This window comes from Caretta caretta, chromosome 6 (genome assembly GCF_965140235.1).
Source record: "Caretta caretta isolate rCarCar2 chromosome 6, rCarCar1.hap1, whole genome shotgun sequence".
In the NCBI taxonomy this organism is placed as follows: domain Eukaryota; kingdom Metazoa; phylum Chordata; order Testudines; family Cheloniidae; genus Caretta; species Caretta caretta.
The window spans coordinates 10,256,529-10,275,463 of NC_134211.1; the positions used below are offsets into that span (position 1 = coordinate 10,256,529).

The 18,935-nt window shown below is 52.2% G+C and overlaps 1 protein-coding gene across 1 annotated transcript; it reads right to left on the reverse strand.

Annotated features, from left to right (window-relative positions):
• Window positions 1-1,551: 1,551 nt before the first annotated feature.
• LOC142072627 (uncharacterized) lies at window positions 1,552-18,935 on the reverse strand. The gene is given in 5 exon segments (XM_075130085.1): window positions 1,552-7,657; window positions 7,659-8,970; window positions 17,130-17,246; window positions 17,920-18,049; window positions 18,562-18,935. Coding segments are annotated over 5 exon segments (2,040 nt in total). The 5' UTR covers window positions 18,865-18,935; the 3' UTR covers window positions 1,552-7,479.

The window sequence follows — 18,935 nt, forward strand, 5'->3', positions numbered from 1 at the left end:
CTGAATCCGCAAAAAGAAAAGGAGGACTTGTGGCATCTTAGAGACTAACCAATTTATTTGAGCATGAGCTTTCGTGAGCTACAGCAGCATCCGATGAAGTGAGCTGTAGCTCACGAAAGCTCATGCTCAAATAAATTGGTTAGTCTCTAAGGTGCCACACGTCCTCCTTTTCTTTTTACAGGAGTTGTAAGTCTGCATTCCTGATCTGTTGCCAGCAAAAGCATCACACAGACAGAACAACCCTTTGTTCCCCCCCTCCGGATTTGAAAGTATCTTGTCCTCTCATTGGTCATTTTGGGTCAGGTGCCACCTAGGTTACCATAGCTTCTTAATCCTTTACAGGTGAAAGGGTTTCGCCTCTGGCCAGGAGGGATTTTATAGCACTGTATACAGAAAGGTGGTTACCCTTCCCTTTATATTTATGATAGAGGTGTTTTACAGATCACACTCTGGCTGTAAGTATCAGGGGGTCGCCGTGTTAGTCTGTATCCACAAAAACAAGAAGGAGTCCAGTGGCACCTTAAAGACTAACAGATTTATTTGAGCATAAGCTTTCATGGGTAAAAACCCCACTTCTTCAGGTGCAAGAGCCTTCTCTGGCTGTAGTGTGCATTTGTTACAGGACCCTGTTGCCCCTAACTCCAGCACCCCCTAACCCTTGTTAACCCAAGGCCAGCACCGTCCCTCGCTGATGAAGAGGATGCTGGTCTATGGGGTAGTTTCTCCCCTTCTCATCCTTCCTCTGCGGGACCTTTCCTCTGTCCCACAGCACCTCCCCTAAGGTGGCTGGGTTTCTGCTCCCCCTCCCCCGTCTAGCAGTTGCTTCGCATAAGAGGGGGGCAGTCCAGTCCCTGTGGTTCAGGCAGCCGGAGGTAACAGCTAACGGTGGCTGAAGAGGGGAAGGGCCTTGGGACAGGTGGTGTGGGGCAGGGAGGGTCACCAGGGGCCTCAGAACACCTGGGTCCCATCCCCAGCTCTGTAAGCAGGATAGTGGGTTAGAGCAGGGGCGTCTCAGAGTCAGGACACCTGGGTTCTATCCCTGGCTCTTGGAGAGGAGTGGAGGCTGGTTGGTTAAAGTAGTGGGGGCTGGAAGCCAGGACTACCCTGAAATGGGATCTCAGCCATGTCTTCTTGTGATGCCTCCTGCAGAGATGGGGCCCACCCAACCCTGATCTCAACACCAACCTGGCTGACAACATCAAGCACTGATGGAGCAATAGCATGCCCACAGTACCCACTGATATGGCCATCGAGGGAGGAGTACGTAGCCGCATCCGGGCAGCCCAGCTCACAAGGCAGAGGGGCTCATGAGCACCAGCCTTGCTGCATTGTCTGGGCCATGCCGAGGGGCAGGGCCATCCTTACCCATACGCAAAGTACGCAGCTGCATAGGGCAAATTTCCTGCTGTCCTGCACAGCTGCATGTTGCTCCAGCCCCTGCCCTGCCTCTTCCCCATGACCCCCCCCTTCCCGCCCCTGCTCTGATCCAGCCCCACCCCCACTCCACCCCTTCCCCAAAGCCCCTGCCCTGCTCTGCCCCACCCTGCCTCTTCCCCACCCCTGCTCTGCCCCCACTGCCCTGAGGACGGCAGCAGGGTAGGGCCTGCACTCACTGGCAGTGGGAAGTGCAGCAGCCTGGCCCCAGCCACACCGCCGGTGACTGCTGGGGGGTGGGTCCTCCCTGCCCTGCCCCGGCTAGGCTTGGGGCCAGCCCCGCCCCCTCCCACAGAGGCCTGCCCCCCCGGGGGGGGGCTGCATACGGCCCCAGAATAGCTAGGGACAGCTCTGCCAAGGGGCATTGGGAACCTTGAATGAGGGAGCGAGGCTGGGCTTGTGGCTACAGGGCTGGGCTACAGAACTCCCGGTGTCTACTCCCAGCTCTGCCACTTGCTGCCTCTGTGACCTTTGGTCACAGGGAATTGCCAGGAGGGATCAGAGCAGAGGTGTGTCCACTCCAGTGTCCTGTTTCCAGCACCAGAGGCTGCAGAGGTTGGTGTAAGAATCCCGCAGTAGCGGATGGGGGGGGGAAGGGGGAATAGTCATCCTGTGCTCGTGTCACTCAGTGGGTCACACCGGGAAATACCAGATTCAGGACAAACTGCTGAGAAATAGGGCAGACACATGCCAAAATTGCTGGTTATTCTTCCAGAAGATATACCAAACCAGCAACAAAAGTAAACTCCTGTCTCACCACAGTGGCTAATAGTCAGAAATGCAGCCGCCTTAGGTATCCCAGGCCTTGTTTCATCACCCACACACTAGACTTAATGATGAGTGGTTATTGAAAACCAACTTCATCAAACAAGGAGTTCTTCTGAGCCCAAAGGCCCAGCCACAAACCCAGGTTAATATACAGCTCAGATCTTGCCCAATAATCACTGTTGCCAATCCTTTGGTATCTAATATCTAAAGCAGGGGTCTCAAACCCAAATGACCACGAGGGCCACATGAGGACTAGTACCTTGGCCCGAGGGCCGCATCATTGACACCCCCCACCTGCAGCCCCCGCCCCCACTCCACCCCTTCCATGAGGCTCTGCCCATGCCCTACCTCTCCCCTGCCCCCATTCCAACCCCTTCCCCAAAATCCCCACCCCAACTCTGCCCCCTCCCTGCCCCCAGGGGGTGCAGGTAGGGTGTGGCGGGGGCTCAGGGCAGGGAGTTGAGGTGCAGGAGGGGTGTGGGGTGCAGCAGGGGGCTCAGGGTGCAGGAGGGGTGTGGGGTGCAGCAGGGGGCTCAGGGCAGGGGGTCGGGGTGCAGGAGGGGGTTCAGGGCAGGGGGTTTGGCTGCAGGAGGGGTTTTGGGGGGCAGGCTCTGGCCTGGCACGCACCAGGGCAGGGCAGGCTCCCTTCCTGCCTGCCTGCCCTGCCCCCGCGCTGCTCCGGGAAGCGGATGGAACCTGGGGGAGGGGGGGTACAGGGGTCTGTGTGTTGCCCTGGCTGCTCCTCCAGGTACCTCCCCCGAAGCTCCCATTGGCCAGGAACAGGGAACTGCGTGTTTGAGACTCCTGATTGAAAGCCATGTGTTTAAGACCCCTGATCTAAAGATTTATGTATAAGTGAAAGAAAGAGGTGAGGGTAAAAACTGTTAAAGGAATCAAATATATACACACATTGCAAAGTGCTTGTGTCCGGTTTGAAGCAGTGATGGAATAAACTGTTGGCTTGTTAAGTCTCTGATGGCATCCAAAAGAATGGAAGGTCCCAAGTCCATTGGTTAGAATGCTCCTTTTATTATAAAAAGAAAAGGAGTACTTGTAGCACCTTAGAGACTAACCAGTTTATTTGAGCATGAGCTAAGCTAAGCTCATGCTCAAATAAATTGGTTAGTCTCTAAGGTGCTACAAGTCCTCCTTTTCTTTTTGCGAATACAGACTAACACGGCTGTTACTCTGAAACCTTTTATTATAAGTCCATAGTCCAGAGATCAGTGCAGGGAAGAGGCAAAATGCAGATGTTTCTAGGGCTTTTTATAGCTTCTGCCAGGCCTAAGTGTTTCATGAATTTCTTATTTCTTTTTTAGTATTTTGCTAAATGTGCCAAATAAGTCAATAACCAGCTCTGCATTTTGTCTCATACATGGGTGTACTGTCCAACTTTACATTGTTAGATTTACCTGACATTAGGCTCTGTGTGTTTTGTATAAAATACTGCTGAAAACAAGTATGATGGTCTGTGAGACTGAACTGTCAATAAAACTAACTTGAACATATGCTTAGTTTATCTATAAAATAATATGCAGTTTGGTTTGAGTGTATTCTTAATTGTTTTGAGAAAGAGGAGGGAAGGGTGGATGTTAAAGTGTTATGTGTCTGTATGCGTGTAGAGAGGTCAGAAAACAACATTTATAGCTCTGGTAAAAAGTGGAATCAACTCTAACATAAAATAGTTTAAACTAGCCCTACATTTTGTCTACATGGGGTGTATTGAACAATTGAACACTGTTAGATTTCTTTTAAGCTAGGCTGTGTGCGTATTCTGTATAAAATAATGCTGAAAAACAAGTATGAATGTGTATGTGAGTGGGTGACATCTATAAAACTAATTTGAATGTATGCTTATGGTGGTTCATAAGTTGGCTTGAATGAATGCTTATTCGTTTTGGGAAGTAGAGCTGGGAGGGGTTTGTGACTGGGGCTGTGTGTGCAGGCTTTTGGGTTTTATTTATTTTTTTCTTTTTAATTTCTCTATCCCTTCACCCACTGCCACAATATACATAGGAAAGAACAGTTCTACCTCATATATGAGCTCCAAAATGAACATTTACTATGGTTCTTCTCTCCCGTGTCTTGTGGGCCACAAATAGATTGCTGAGACCGGCTAGACCCCTCCGGAGTGGAGAATTCCTGACTCGCCGTGCCACCGGATGACCCTGCCACCGACTCCACAACGTTCTCCAACTTGACCTTTGTCCAGGACTTCGTTCTCGGGCTTGAGCCCCCTGTCTACCGCCTGCAGCCCCACCAAAGTATCCACAGGGCTCTTGGCGGTGGAGGTGAGGTCACCACCAAGGGTGGCATCCAGCTCTTGATAGAAGGGGTAGGTCTTCAGCGCGGGACGAGAGTGACGGTTTACCTCCCTTGCCTTCTGGTACGCCTGCCTCAGCTCCTTTCTCTTCGCTCAGCGCTGCTGCCTCCTCCCGCCCCGTAACCGGACTTTTGGTTCGGGCACCATTTAGGGTTGCCAGATCCCTAAAGCCAGACACCCAGAAACCCTAAATGGCACCCAGACACAAAAGCGAAAACCTGGACAGGTGGCAACCCTACCAGTCATACAATAAGTACACACTGTGGAACAGGCCCCTCCTTTCATCTCATTAAAAGCTGGGGCATTCCTGGGTGGTCAGATCTCTCCTTGCCCAGTGTGGCAGTGACATTAGGAGGGTTGTGGAGGCTGTTACTCTTTCATGCTGTACGAAGGGGTGTGTGAAGCCCCATTTAAAGGCACAGCAAGGCATTACACACTGAAGAGCTGTTTTTAAAGGCAGTGTGGTTCAGTGGGCTGAGCTATGGGCTGGGAGCCAGGAGACCAGAGTTCCATTGGACCTTGGGTGAGGCTCTCTGTGCCTTGGTTTCCCCATCTGTAAAATGGGGATTGAGGCACTAAGTGGCTTTGTAAAGCACTTTGTGATGTGCAGCTGGCCCCCATCTTCAAGTATTTCAATAGAATAATATATTTCAAGTACAACCAAATCAAACAACTCTCCTACCCCAAGTGTTGTGACAGATTTTTTCCTTCTCCAGCCCCAAAGCACAGGTCAGGTGGGCTGTGTCAATCCAATCAAGGTGCTGTTGTGTAAGTGGTGGGACGATCAAAGCATCAGACAGACTTTCATGGAAGGGAAAAAGCAGCCACTGCCCAAAGGAAATGAAGCCCACACTGTGCAGCCGGCTACTGCTGCCTTCAGCCCACCTTTGCACATCTGGTGCAATGGCTGCTGCCCTGCAAGAGGCATTGTGCTGTTTGACTCTCCTCTGAGAACGTCCACAACCATTTCGCCGTGTGCATAAGCTGTTTTTACAACAGAGAATTCATCTCTTCACTAGAGTGTGAGCTGTCGGGGGGAGGGGAGGGGAGGGGAAGAGATGGCAACTGAAAGCTCTTCTTCACAGACACATGGTAAAATAAAAACAAACTTCCTTCCCTACTTTTAACCATGCATGTACAATTCATAACTTCTGAAGCATCCTGGTGGATTCTTCATCTCTGGCAATTTTAAAATCAAGACTGGATTTAAAAAAAAAAATGAAAGTTCTGCTGTAGTTCAAACAGGCATTAACTCAGGGAAGTTTTGGCCGGTGTTATACAGGAGCTCAGGCTGAATGTGGTCTCCTGTATAGGCCTGGGGAAATTGTGCACCACTGCACAGGCGCAGAATTCATGTCCCCAGCAGACTTTTTTTCCCCTTGGCAGAAAATACATTTTGCCATCGAGGCGCTGCAGTTACACCTTTCTCCCACCAGGAGCTGTTATGGCACCAGAACAGAGGGCAGCCAGCTCAGAGCTGTAGCAGAAGTCGCATTCCTCACAGCAAACTGCCCAAAGGGGCCAGGTGAGGAAGCAGGCAATATGGAGGGGTGGGGGGGGGGCAGACAGAGCAGGGCACATAGGGCTGCTGCGGGGACCACATAGGCTGGGGTTCAGAAGGGCTGGTGGGGGGGAAGACTGGGGTGAGGGTCTAAGTGGGAGTGGGGGTGCAGGACCACACAGGGATAGGGGCTACACAGGGGCAGGTGTGGCTGAGTGGGAGTGCAGGGTCACACAGGGATAGGGGAAGGAGGGTGCAGGGACACACAGGAATGGGGCAGATGTGCCTAACTGAATGGGAGAGGCTAGGGAGTCAGCCAGGGAAGTATGGGGGAGGCTCCCCAACTCTCTAACAATTCCCGCCCCCCCCAAATCTGTTACATACTTCTCCCACCCACACCCAACAACCCTTCTGCTTCACTCCCAGGCTACTTCCAGCAATTACTTCCCTCCCTCTCAGCTCCTCTGTTACTCCTGACTCCCCCAAGCCTTTGTACTACTGCTGAGGGGTGCAGGAAATAGGTTTCTGTATTATAGTTTACATGAATTCTTACTCAGAGTTCTGTGTTAATATGCCTAGTAAAGAATCTATTTGTCAAAAAACACTTTCTGAATCTTTTTTTTGTTCTCTCCATTGCTACAGACATACTTGCTGACAGGAATTTTGAAATAAATTACCAAAATAACTGAAACTAGTGTTCATGCATCTGATAAAGTGAGCTGTAGCTCACGAAAGCTTATGCTCAAATAAATGTGTTAGTCTCTAAGGTGCCACAAGTACTCCTTTTCTTTTTGCAGATATAGACTAACACGGCTGCTACTCTGAAACCAGTGTGATTATACTGTGTTATTTTGACAAATTAAATATGCAAAATTTTAAAATATTGTTTGCAGAATTTTTAGGCGCAGAATTCCCCCAGGAGTAATGGGAAACTCTCTCTGTGCAACTGTCTCTCTGTCCACCTCTAGATGTCACCCAAGAGTCACCCGCTGGCTGGAACAGAGCTAGATGTGGGGGGGGAAGTTCCTGGCTGGGTCCCATCCAGGAGAGAGAGAGAGAGAAGGGGTTATCCTGGCTACAGCCCAGTGAAATGAGTGCGTGAGTGTAGGACAGAAAGAGAGACATGGCCGGATCCCACCTACATGAGGGGGAGGGCTCCCTAATGCAGTAGGCTGTGATCATCTGCTCTAAACTCCCTCCACCTGTCTGCTCTTCCCCACACTTGCTCAGCCAAATCCCCTCCCCTGCCCCCCAGTCTCTCTGCTGGGCATCATGGGGACAGGACCACTCCCTGGTCTGGATCTGCTGGCACTGTGTCAGGCCCACGGGCTGCCAGAAGCCCCTCAGGCCCTGGCAGTGGCAGAGGGGCACCGGTGTGTGTGACCGGGTGCCGGGTGAGGTTGGCCACTCTAGCAAAGTGCTTGCCCCAGTCAGCACAGCTGTACTGCTGCTCTCAGCTGTGAAAGAACCAATGTGATTGCAAGGAGGCGGCCCGTGCAAAGCTCTTGCTGCAGCCAGCGCGTCGGAATGTCCTCCCCCCAGTGTGCGTGCACTGGTGCCGGGTGGGTGGATTGGTTTTTTTCACGTTCTTACCAGAATCATCACAGTGGTGCGGCTGCTCCCCGGTGTGTGCGCTGGTGTGTTCTCAGGGTTGAACTCTGTGCAAAATCCTTGCCGCAGTCAGCACAGCGATATGGCCGCTCCCCGGTGTGCGTGCGCTGGTGTGTTCTCAGGGTTGATGTCTCCGCAAAGCCCTTCCCGCAGTCAGCACAGCGATGCGGCCGCTCCCCAGTGTGTGTGCGCTGGTGTCTGCTCAGCTCTGAGCGCCGCGCAAAGCCCTTGCCGCAGTCAGCGCAGCGGTGCGGCCACTCCCCGGTGTGCGTTCGCTGGTGCAGTGTCAGGGTGGAAGCACTGCGGAATCCCTTACCACACTGGGCACAACGGTGCGGCCGCTCCCCGGAGTGCGTGCGCTGGTGTGTTTTCAGGCTTGAGCCGTCTGCAAAGCCCTTGCCGCAGTCAGCACAGTGGTACGGCCGCTCCCCGGTGTGTGTGCGCTGGTGTATTCTCATGGCTGAGCTCTGTGCAAAGCCCTTGTCACAGTGAGCACAGTGGTACGGCCGCTCCCCGGTGTGCGTGCGCTGATGTATTCTCAGCTTTGAGCTCTCTGCAAAGCCCTTGCCGCAGTCAGCGCAGCGATGCGGCTGCTCCCCGGTGTGCGTGCGCTGGTGACTTCTCAGGTGTGAGCTCCGTGCAAAGCCCTTGCCGCAGTCAGCACAGCGATGTGGCCGTTCCCCAGTGTGTGTGCGCTGGTGTATTCTTAGGGTTGAGCTCTGTGCGAAGCCCTTGCCGCAGTCAGCACAGCGGTACGGCCGCTCCCCGGTGTGCGTGCGCTGGTGTATTCTCAGCTTTGAGCTCTCTGCAAAGCCCTTGCCGCAGTCAGCGCAGCGGTGCGGCTGCTCCCCGGTGTGCGTTCGCTGGTGCAGTGTCAGGGTGGAAGCACAGCGGAATCCCTTACCACACTGGGCACAGCGGTGCGGCCGCTCCCTGGTGTGCGTGCGCTGGTGTATTCTCAGCTTTGAGCTCTCCGCAAAGGCCTTGCCGCAGTCAGCGCAGCAGTACGGCCGCTCCCCAGTGTGCGCGCGCTGGTGTCTTCTCAGGTGTGAGCGCCATGCAAAGGCCTTGCCGCAGTCAGCGCAGCGGTGCAGCGACTCCCTGGTGTGCGTGCACTGGTGCTGGTTCAGTGCGGACGGGTTGCTGAACCTCTTGGCGCAGTCGGTGCAGTGGTGGGGACGCTGGCCCATGGGGAGTCTCTGGCTGAGTTTACCCCGGGGATGGACTGCGTCCTGTGCATGGATCCCTCTGTGGGATGTGGAATCCTGCTTCCCTACCGCACTTTCCCCACATTCAGACTGTGTCCGCGTCCCAACCAGGATCCCGAGCCCTGCTGGAGAGAGCTCACGGTTAAGGCTACAGGTTTGTCAAGGATGGAAAATGTCACAGATGGAGCGATTTCACCATTTGTCTGTGACTGTTTTTTGGATGGGTGCCTCACCCTGCAATGGCGGCTTCTGTCTCACAGAACGTCTCTCTCTGGGTACTGAGACCTGGTCTGCGGGGTTACAGCGCCACTCAGATTTGCCCTCGCCCCCCAGTGATAATGGTAGGGGAGGCAAGCCAAACTACAGTGAATGGCCTTGCCACTCTGATCCTCTCTAGCCCGCACCAACCCCTCTGCACCAGGCTGCGGTCAGGCTTTCAGCACTGGGGGAAGTGCTGGGTGGGTGCCCCATGGCGAGGAGGAGGGCAGGTTTTGTTAAAAATCAAGGAGCAGTCACAGGAAGTTTAGTGATCTGTGACTTTTACTAAATTTTCTGTAATTTTTTATACAAAATGCCATGACAAATCTGCAGCCTGACTCAGGGTGGTTCTACCCTATGTTGTTTGTGCAGCGCCTAGCGCCTGCTCCCTCATGCGCCATGCACCTCTTGGGTTTTCTTTGATGATTAAACTGTAGCTTGCCCAGGATACAGACAGCGCCAGGCACAACAGGGCCCTTATCCAGAACTAGGTGCTCTAAGTGCTAAAAAAGAGGGTCCAGAGTTTGTTTCAAATTGATTTTGGTTATATTTCAATCAGAGGTTTCTATTTACATGTGGCTGGTTCTTAACATTCTCCTGTTTTATACCATGAGGCCTGTTCCACAGTGTTTGCGCTGTTTTAACCATATTGGTTCGAAACTAGCTCATGTGGATGCAGTGAGACCGGTCTAAAGCTGCTTAGAACTACGCAGTTTATTCCTGCGGGGAGTGAGTCCTTCTCAAGGAATTCCTTCTAAAGCAGTCATTTACTCTCTGCCTGACGTTTCACTCTTTGTGCAAAACTAAAACTAAACTAAAACCCTCAAAAGGGTAGGGGTTTTTTTGGGGGTGGGAAGTGGGTTGAAGGGATGACAAGTCACTCAGGGTTTGTGTGATGCAATCAGAAAACCATGTCTTGTTTTACAACCCAATCAGTGACACTGCTGAGCTGGAAGGGGTGAATGGCTGCTACCTGGCAGGCCTTTGAGCTACAGACAGTCACAGACTGCGTTCAGGCTGAGGGCTGGGCTAAGCATGGACAATGAAGCAATGTAAGTAAGAACGATTTCGTGCCACTTAGAGAGCAGGAGGAGAGGGGATGTGACAAAGGCCATTCCACCCCCTCTCCCTCACACCCAGCCTATACACCAGGGTACTCCAAGCTGTGGCCTGAAGGACGATTTCGTCTGGCTACCAAACATGCCCAGCAGCAGCTGCCTGGAACGTGGGGCAGTTTTAGAGGATTACAGTGAAGCGCTGGAAGTGCCGGAGACCTGCTCTACAAAATGGCGTCCTCCATGTGGTGTAACCTCACACTCATCACACGTGACTCATCCTGCCCTGCCCTGAGTCACGCCCAACTTTCTCCTTGTTTGCTGGGGCAGGTTTCTCCAGCCTGAGAGGTCATGTGCGAAGTGAAGCAGCAGAGAGGGGGTGAGGTGGGAGCCTTGAGAGGACAGCGCCTTCTCTGCCAAGGGCCAGTGACTCTGGGATGCTCTCCCAGGCTGCAAGCAGGTTTTTGTCCCCATCTGAAGTATTTCTGGATCCAGGTGCCAAGGGCCTTAGGGCACCAGCACGTACAGCCTGAGTCAGGAGGGGCAGGCATTAAGCCCATTTGAAAAATCTCTTGGGCACCCCGGCTTGGTATGATTTTCTGAGATGTGGGAAGCCTAGAAGGTGGTGCTGCGATCTATGGACTGGCAGGCGTGTCTTTCTACCCAGGTGCTTGTCTGACCCCCAGTGCCAGATCCACTGACACGCACAGATGGATTTTATCCTCACAGCCCCAGTGCCCTTTCCATTACACAGCTGGGGAATCTGAGGCATGCTGGAGCTGTAGTGACTCGCTTCTAGAACTGAACCAAGATCTTCTGAATCCTACTACAATGTCCTACCCACTAGGTAAATGCAGTTCCCATATGCTCCCCCACCACAGAGACCTCTCTCTTTCCCTCAGCATCCCTCAAATCTTCCCCCTCCACACATTGTCCCATATCACTATCCCACCCTCTTCCAACTTCATCACCTCCCCATCTCCGATCCACTTCTCTTTCACAGCTTTGAGGTCCCATCATTTTTAGGTCCCATCTTAGGTCACAGATATCCAATGAGTAGGAAAGAGAGGAAGTATGATAATAAGACTCTCTGGCTTAACCAGGAGATCTTCAATGATCTGAAACTCAAAAAAAAGAGTTTCTACTTCTGTCATAAATATAAAGGGAGGGGTAAACACCTTTAAAATCTCTCCTGGCCAGAGGAAAAACCATTCCACCTGTAAAGGGTTAAGAAGCTAGGATAATCTCGCTGTCACCTGACCAAAATGACCAATGAGGCGACAAGATACTTTCAAAGCTGGAGGGGGGGGGAGAAACAAAGGTTCTCGCGGCCTGTGTGATGCTTTTGCCGGGAACAGAACAGGAATGGAGTCTTAGAACTTAGTAAGTAATCTAGTAAGTAGCTAGATATGCGTTAGATTTTGTTTTGTTTAAATGGCTGATAAAATAAGCTGTGCTGAATGGAATGGATATTCCTGTTTTTGTGTCTTTTTGTAACTTAAGGTCTTGCCTAGAGGGATTCTCTATGTTTGGAATCTGATTACTCTGTAAGGTATTTACTATCCTGATTTTACAGAGATCATTCTTTTATTTTTTCTTCTATTAAAATTCTTCTTTTAAGAATCTGATTGCTTTTCCATTGTTCTTAAGATCTAAGGGTTTGGGTCTGTGTTCACCTATGCAAATTGGTGAGGATTTTTATCAAGCCTTCCCCAGGAAACGGGGTGTAGGGTTTTGGGGGGAAAGACTTTTCCAAGCGGGCTCTTTCCCTGTTATATATATTTGTTAGACGCTTGGTGGTGGCAGCAATAAAGTCCAAGGGCAAAAGATAAAATAATTGGTACCTTGGGGAAGTTTTAACCTAAGTTGGTAAAAATGAGCTTAGGGGGTTTTCATGCAGGTCCCCACATCTGTACCCTAGAGTTCAGAGTGGGGAAGGAACTTTGACAACTTCTTGTATGACTAAGTCAAGTTACAAAGGATGAATATTTAAAAACAAACAAACAAACAAAAAAGCACCACAAGCATGTAGGGACAAAATTAGAAAAGCCAAGAAAAAACAAAAAGCTAAACTAGCTAGGGATATAAAGAGGAACAAGAAAGCATTTTATAAAGACAAGGGAAAAAAGAGGAAGACGAAGGGCAGGCTAGGCCCATAACTAAATGAAGAGGGAGAGAAAATAAGAGAAAAAGCAGCAATGGCCAAACTGTTAAATGCCTCTTTTGTTTCGTTTTCACCAAAAAAAGTTAGCAGTAATCAGTCAACTAACATAGTGAACACCAGTGTCAATGGGGTAGGATCTGAGCCTAAAATAGGAAAGGAAATAGTTATGAATTACTTGGGCCTGGTCCACAGTACGATTATGTTGAATTTAAATGCATTAGGTTGAATTAAAACGAAATCCGTCCACACAACGAACCCCGTTTTGTTGACTTAAAGGGCTCTTAAAATCAATTTCTGTACTCCTCCCTGGCAAGGGGAGTAGTGGTAAAATCAACATCACTGGTTCAAATTTGGGGTACTGTGGACACAATTCTACAGTATTGGCCTCCGGGAGCTATCCCAGAATGCTCCACTGTGACCGCTCTGGACAACAGTTTCAACTCAGATGCACTAGCCAGGTAGTCAGGAAAAGCCCCGGGAACTTTTGAATTTAATTTCCTGTTTGAGCAGCATGGTGAGCTCATCAGTGACCATGCACCGCTCACCAGCACAGACAGGTGACCATGCAGTCCCAGATGCGCAAATGAGCTCCAGCTCCGGGAGGTACTGGACTGGATCTCATTGCAGTATGGGGAGAAGAATCTGTGCAGGCAGAACTCTGTTCAAAAATCAGAACGCCAACATATATGAGAAAATCTCCCAGGGCATGACGGACAGAGGCTACTCCAGGGACACACAGCACTGCCCTGTGAAAATTACGGAGCTCAGGCAAGCCTACCAAAAGAGGCGAACGGTCACTTGAGGTCACAGCCCCATACATGCCGCAACTATGATGAGATGCATGCAAATCTGGGGAGGGGATGCTACCACTACCCCACCACTGTCCGTGGACACCTACAAGGGGGGTCTCACAGAGCAGGATGATTTTGTGGAGGAGGAAGAGGGCAGTGCACAGGCAGCAAGCGGTGAATCCATTCCCCCCGGCAGCCAGGAACTGTTCATCACCCTGGAGCCAATACCCTCCACCCCCTCCCAAGGCAGGCTCCGGCACTATGATGCCAGAGAAGGCACTTCTGGTGTACCTTTGTAAATACGAGACAGGGTTTAAAAGAAAGTGTGTTTAATGATTCCTTTGCCCTGAAGAATTGGGATGTATTCGTGGCCAGCAATGCTACTGGAAAAGTCCGCTCACACTGGGCTGTTCGCGTTTGGCTTAAAGGGCTCAGCCCTGATCAGAGCCACGTGGTGGTGGTGGTGGAGGAGGCGGGTCGTGTTGCGCATCCGCACAGAAACCGCAGGCTCTCCTTTTAAATGTACCATGAATTGCATGTTTCACTGAGAAAGAGTCTCCCCTTTGGTATCTTTTAAAATTCTACTCTCCCTTTTTCTCCTCCCGCAGGTGCAAATGTTTCTATGCTCCCCCTATCATCTCCGTCCCAGAGGCTGTCCCAGATTAGAAGGCGAAAAAAGATGCATTCAGGACAACATGTGTTCAGAGCTTAGGCAGTCCTCCCGCGCTGACAGAGCCCAGCTGAATGCACAGAAACAAACAATGGCAGAGTCCCGGAAAGCGTTCAATGAATGCGATGAGAGGAGGGAGGCGCGCGATGAGAGCAGGCAGGACGCCATGCTCAAGCTAATGGGGGAGCAAACTGCTCCGCTGTCTGGTGGATCTGACGCGGGAAAGGCAGCAAGAGCACGCCCAGCTGTGCTCTTCTAATCGCCCTGGTGTCTGGCTGCGTGAAACTGGCCACGAGGCGATTTACCTCGACCTCCCACCCCGCCATAAACGTCTCCCCCTTACTCTCACAGATAATGTGGAGCACACGGCAAGAAGCAATAACAATGGGAATACTGGTTTTGCCAAGGTCTAACCGAGTCAGTAAACTGCGCCAGCGAGCTTTTAAACGTCCAAATGCACATTCTACCACCATTCTGCACTTGCTCAGCCTATAGTTGAATGGCTCCTGACTACTGTCCGGGGTGCCTGTGTACGGCTTCATGAGCCATGGCATTAAGGGGTAGGCTGGGTCCCAGAGGATAACGATAGGCATTTCAACATCCCCAACAGTAATTTTCTGGTCTGGGAAGGAAGTTCCTACCTGCAGCTGTTCAAACAGACCAGAGTTCCTGAAGACACAAACGTCATGCATCTTTCCCAGCTATTCCATGTCTATGTCGGTGAAACGTCCTTTGTGATCCACCAGTGCTTGCAGTACCATTGAGAAGTACCCCTTGCGATTTACATAGTGGCTGCCCTGGTGGTCTGGTGCCAAGATAGTGATATGTGTTCTGTCTATTTCCCCACCATAGTTAGGGAACCCCATCACAGCAAAGCCATCCACAATGACCTGCGCGTTTCCCAGAGTCACTACCCTTGATAGCAGCAGGTCAGTGATTGCATTGGCTACTTGCATCACAGCAGCCCCCACAGTAGATTTGCCCACTCCAAATTGATTCCCGACTGACGGGTAGCTGTCAGACGTTGCAAGCTTCCACAGGGCTATCGCCACTCGTTTCTCAACTGTGAGGGCTGCTCTCATTTTGGTATCTTTGCACTTCAGGGCAGGGGATAGCAAGTTACAGAGTTCAAGGAAAGTGGCATTACACATGCAAAAGTTTCACAGCCACTGGGAATCATCCCATACCTGCAACACTATACAGTCCCACCAGTCTGCCTGTTTCCCAGGCCCAGAATCAGCGTTCCACAGCATGAACCTGGCCCAACAGCACCATGATCTCCCAATTGCCACATCCTGTGCTTCCAGGAACATCTGAGTCCATGTCCTCATCACTATCATCATCGCACTGTCATTGCTTCCTCACCTGGTTTTGCAGATTCTGCACATACTGCAGGATAATGTGCGAGGTGTTTACAATGGTCACAACTGCAGCGGTGAACTGAACAGGCTCCATGCTTGCCGTGCTATGGCGTCTGCCCAGGTAATTCAGGAAAAAAGGCGCAAAACAATTGTTTGCTGTTGCTTTCACGGAGGGAGGGGAGAATGACGACATGTACCCAAAACCACCTTGCTCAGCCTATAGTTGAAATGCTCCTTACTACTGTCCAGGCTTCATGAGCCATGGGAGCAAGGGGTAGGCGCAACCGCGTTGTGCTGCCGTCTGGGAGAGCAGCCTGAGGCAGAAGCCTCCAGCTCACAGGAGAGCAGAGTTGTAGCAGAAGTGGTGGAGCCATACACCATTTACGAGGACAGCTATCAATCCTATTGCACCGTCTGCTGCAGAAAAAAGGCGCGAAACAATTATTGCCATTGCTTTCACGGAGGGAGGGGTGACTGACGACATGCACCCAAACGCAACAATGTTTTTGCCCCATCAGGCATTGGGAGCTTAACCCAGAATTCTAATGGGCGGCAGAGACTGCGGGAACTGTGGGATAGCTACCCAAAGTGCACCGTTCCGAGAGTCAGTGCTAGCCATGGTACTGTGGATGCCCTCCACCAACTTAACGTGCTTAGTGGGGGCTGGCAGATGCGTGGAGTGAGCAGGCAGACACCGCTCAGCTCTGCTGCACTGCCGGGGCCCCTGGCCATTGTAAGTTGCCAGAGGGGGTGAGGGGGGGAACACACCCGGGAGGTGGCAGGTGGGGCCAAGGGAGAGACCCGGCCCCAAAACTGCTGGAGCCCCACGGGCCACATAGTTTGAGACCCCCTGACCTAGAAGGAAATAAAGTAATAAGCAACAGTCTGCATGGATTTGTCAAGAACAAATTATGTCTAACCAACTTAATATTCTTATGAACGATTTAAAGTTGGGTGGGGTTGCAAGCGCATTAAAGGACAGGATTAGAATTTAAAGTGATCTTGACAAACTGGAGAAATGGTCAGAATTGAAATGACAGCTTAGGAAGGAGTACTGCAGAAAACCATCTGGGGTTACAGTGGATCACAAATTAAATATGAGTCAATGTAATACTGTTGAAAAGAAAAAAAGCAAATATCATTCTGGGATGTATTAGCAGGAGTGTTGCAAGCAAGATGTGAGAAGTAATTCTTCTACTCCTCTCAGCACGGGTAAGGTCTCAACTGGACTACTGTGTCCAGTTCTGGGCCCCGCACTTCAGAAAGGATGTAGACAAACTGGACGGGGTCAGAGGAGAGCAATGAGAATGATTAAAGATCTAGAAAACATGACCTACGAGGAAAAATTGAAAAATTGGATTTGTTTAGTCTGGCGAAGGAAAGACTGAGGGGGGCTTAACAAGATTCTTTAAGTACATAAAAGGTTGTTACAAAGTAGAGGGTGATAAATTGTTCTCCTTATTCACTGAGGCCAGGACAAGAAGTAATGGGCTTAAATTGCAGCAAGGTAGATTTAGGGTAGATATTAGGAAAAACTTCCAAACTCTAAGTGTAGTTAAGCACTGGAACAAATTACCTGGGATGGTTGTGGAATCTCCATCATGGGAGGCTTTTAAGAGCAGGTTAGACAAAAACCTGGACTAGATAATACGTAGTCCTGTCTCTAGTAAAGAGGACTGGACTAGATGACCTACTGAGGTCCCTTCTAATCCTACATGTCTATAATTTCTAGGATTCATAGATATCAATCATTGTGCCCATCCAGCCTGGCTTCCTGCCTATCCCAGGAAACTCCCCCAGTGATTCCTGCCTCCAGCCCAGTAACTCCTTCCCCTCCAGAATAAATACTGGCCCCTAATTCCCAGCCTCCATTTGTCCCCTTCAGTTCTTCGGCAGTGGATTTCACTCTGCCTTTGCCTTCTACATTAAGGAGCCGTCCACTAGCAGGTGCGTAAATCAGAAGGGATTGGATTATTACGACTCACCTCGGAATGGGCTCTCTGGCCCGGAGCTTTCCCTGGAGTCCTCAGCATCCCGAATCCAGAGCTCTGCCTCCCCTACCTCTATCTGGTGGATTAAGTCCGGTGTGGAACCTGAATAGCCTGTTTGGGGGGAATTAATCAGTTTTATTACTAAAGTTTTGCGGGTAGGGACTCATTTATATGTCGGTGCAGCCCAGCACAGTAGGGCTCCGATCTCGGTCAGTGTTTGTCTGTGCAGCACTTGGTGCGATGAGGCCCCAATCTCAGACACTGCTTGAGAGGAAAGCGCAAGAGATCTCAAGCAGGAGAATAAAGAAATTAAACTTCCTTAGAGGAGATTTCGTCCCGTCTCCCGCCAGGCAAGTTGAGTTCGTACTCTGAAGCAGCAACGTCTATGATCCTTCTCAATTTGCTTTGGGACTGAGTCCTGGCAGTTGTCACTGTTATACAGACCTACCATTTTTTTGCTTAGCGTGCAAGAATTCTTCAAATGTACGGTTAAGATTATGATGTTCATTCTTTCTAGGGAGGTGGGGAGCTGTTTTCTTCCTGCCTTAATAGTCTTATTTGCTCATGAGCTCTTTGCAACCAGCCCTGTGCCAGGACTGAGGTAGGTAAACAAGTTACACTAAGACTAGCCCCAGGCTCTGTAGCCCTGAGTTCTTCAACAGGAAGCCGAACTGAAAGAGGCTGTCATTTGACACTACTCAGCCATCGGGTGGCACATGCCAGGGGTGGCATCAAGGGAACACAGACATTTGACAGCTATGAGTAGAGATAAATTGGTCCTTACCCAAGGAAACGAGGGCCCGGTAATTCCTCAGCATCTGGTCCCGGTACAGCTGCTTCTCTGGCCGGGATAAGAGCTTCCACTCCTCCCGGCTGAAATACAGAGCCACGTCCTCAAACGCCACCCGCAGCTGCTGGCACAAGCGTTACACACTCAGCACCCTCCGCGCCAGCCCCAGCCCGGGCTCTCAGCAGGGGACGCGGGTTCGAGGGCAGCGGCTCCCGGGGAACCCCCAGCCCAGCAGCTGTGACCCAGGGAGACCCCCCCGCACAGCCCCCCGGGGACTCGGGCCCTGCTGGCCGGCGACAGGAGTCGCCCTCGGCTCCCCACGGGGCTCTGGGGCGGGGCGCTGGGAAGGGCCCGAATCCCAGGGCAGGGACCAGGCTCCTCCCCCGGCCGGAGTCCCCGCCTCCGCCCCAGGCCTGGGCTCGGCCCCGCTCCCGCCCCCGGCTCGGCCGCCTCGGGGCTCCTCGGCCCGGCTCCGCGTGTCCGCCCGGCCCGGGGCCCCCAGCGCCGCTCCCCGGCCCCAGCGCTCCGAGTGCGGCAGCCCCCAGCCCCGGGGTCACTAGCGCGGGAGGGACCCGGTCCCGGCCCCCCTCGGCCCCAGCCAGTGCCCGGCCGGGGAGTCCCCGCCCCGCGTCCTACCTGCGCCGGCCCCGCTGCAGCCATCGCCGGGCTCGGCTCGGGCCCCGGCCGCTTCCTCCGCCCCGGCAGCGACCTCCCGCCCCGCGGCTGGTGCCTCCCCGGGGCCGCCTCCCGCCCGCTCCGCGCCCGGCCCCGCGCCTGCGCCGCCAGCTCCAGCAGCCGGGGGAGGCCCCAGCGCAGCGACCTTCCTGCCCAGCCCCCGGACGCCTGGGTCCCGAGTCCTGCCGCTGGGGGCGCTCGCGGCACCTGGTCCCCGGGCGGCAGGAGCCCGTAAGGGGGCAACCCGGTCCCCGCCCCTGACATGGGCGTGGGGCCCCCTTGTGCTATCGTAGCTGGGAGCCCGGACTCCCTCGGCTCTGGGAGGGGAGCGGGGA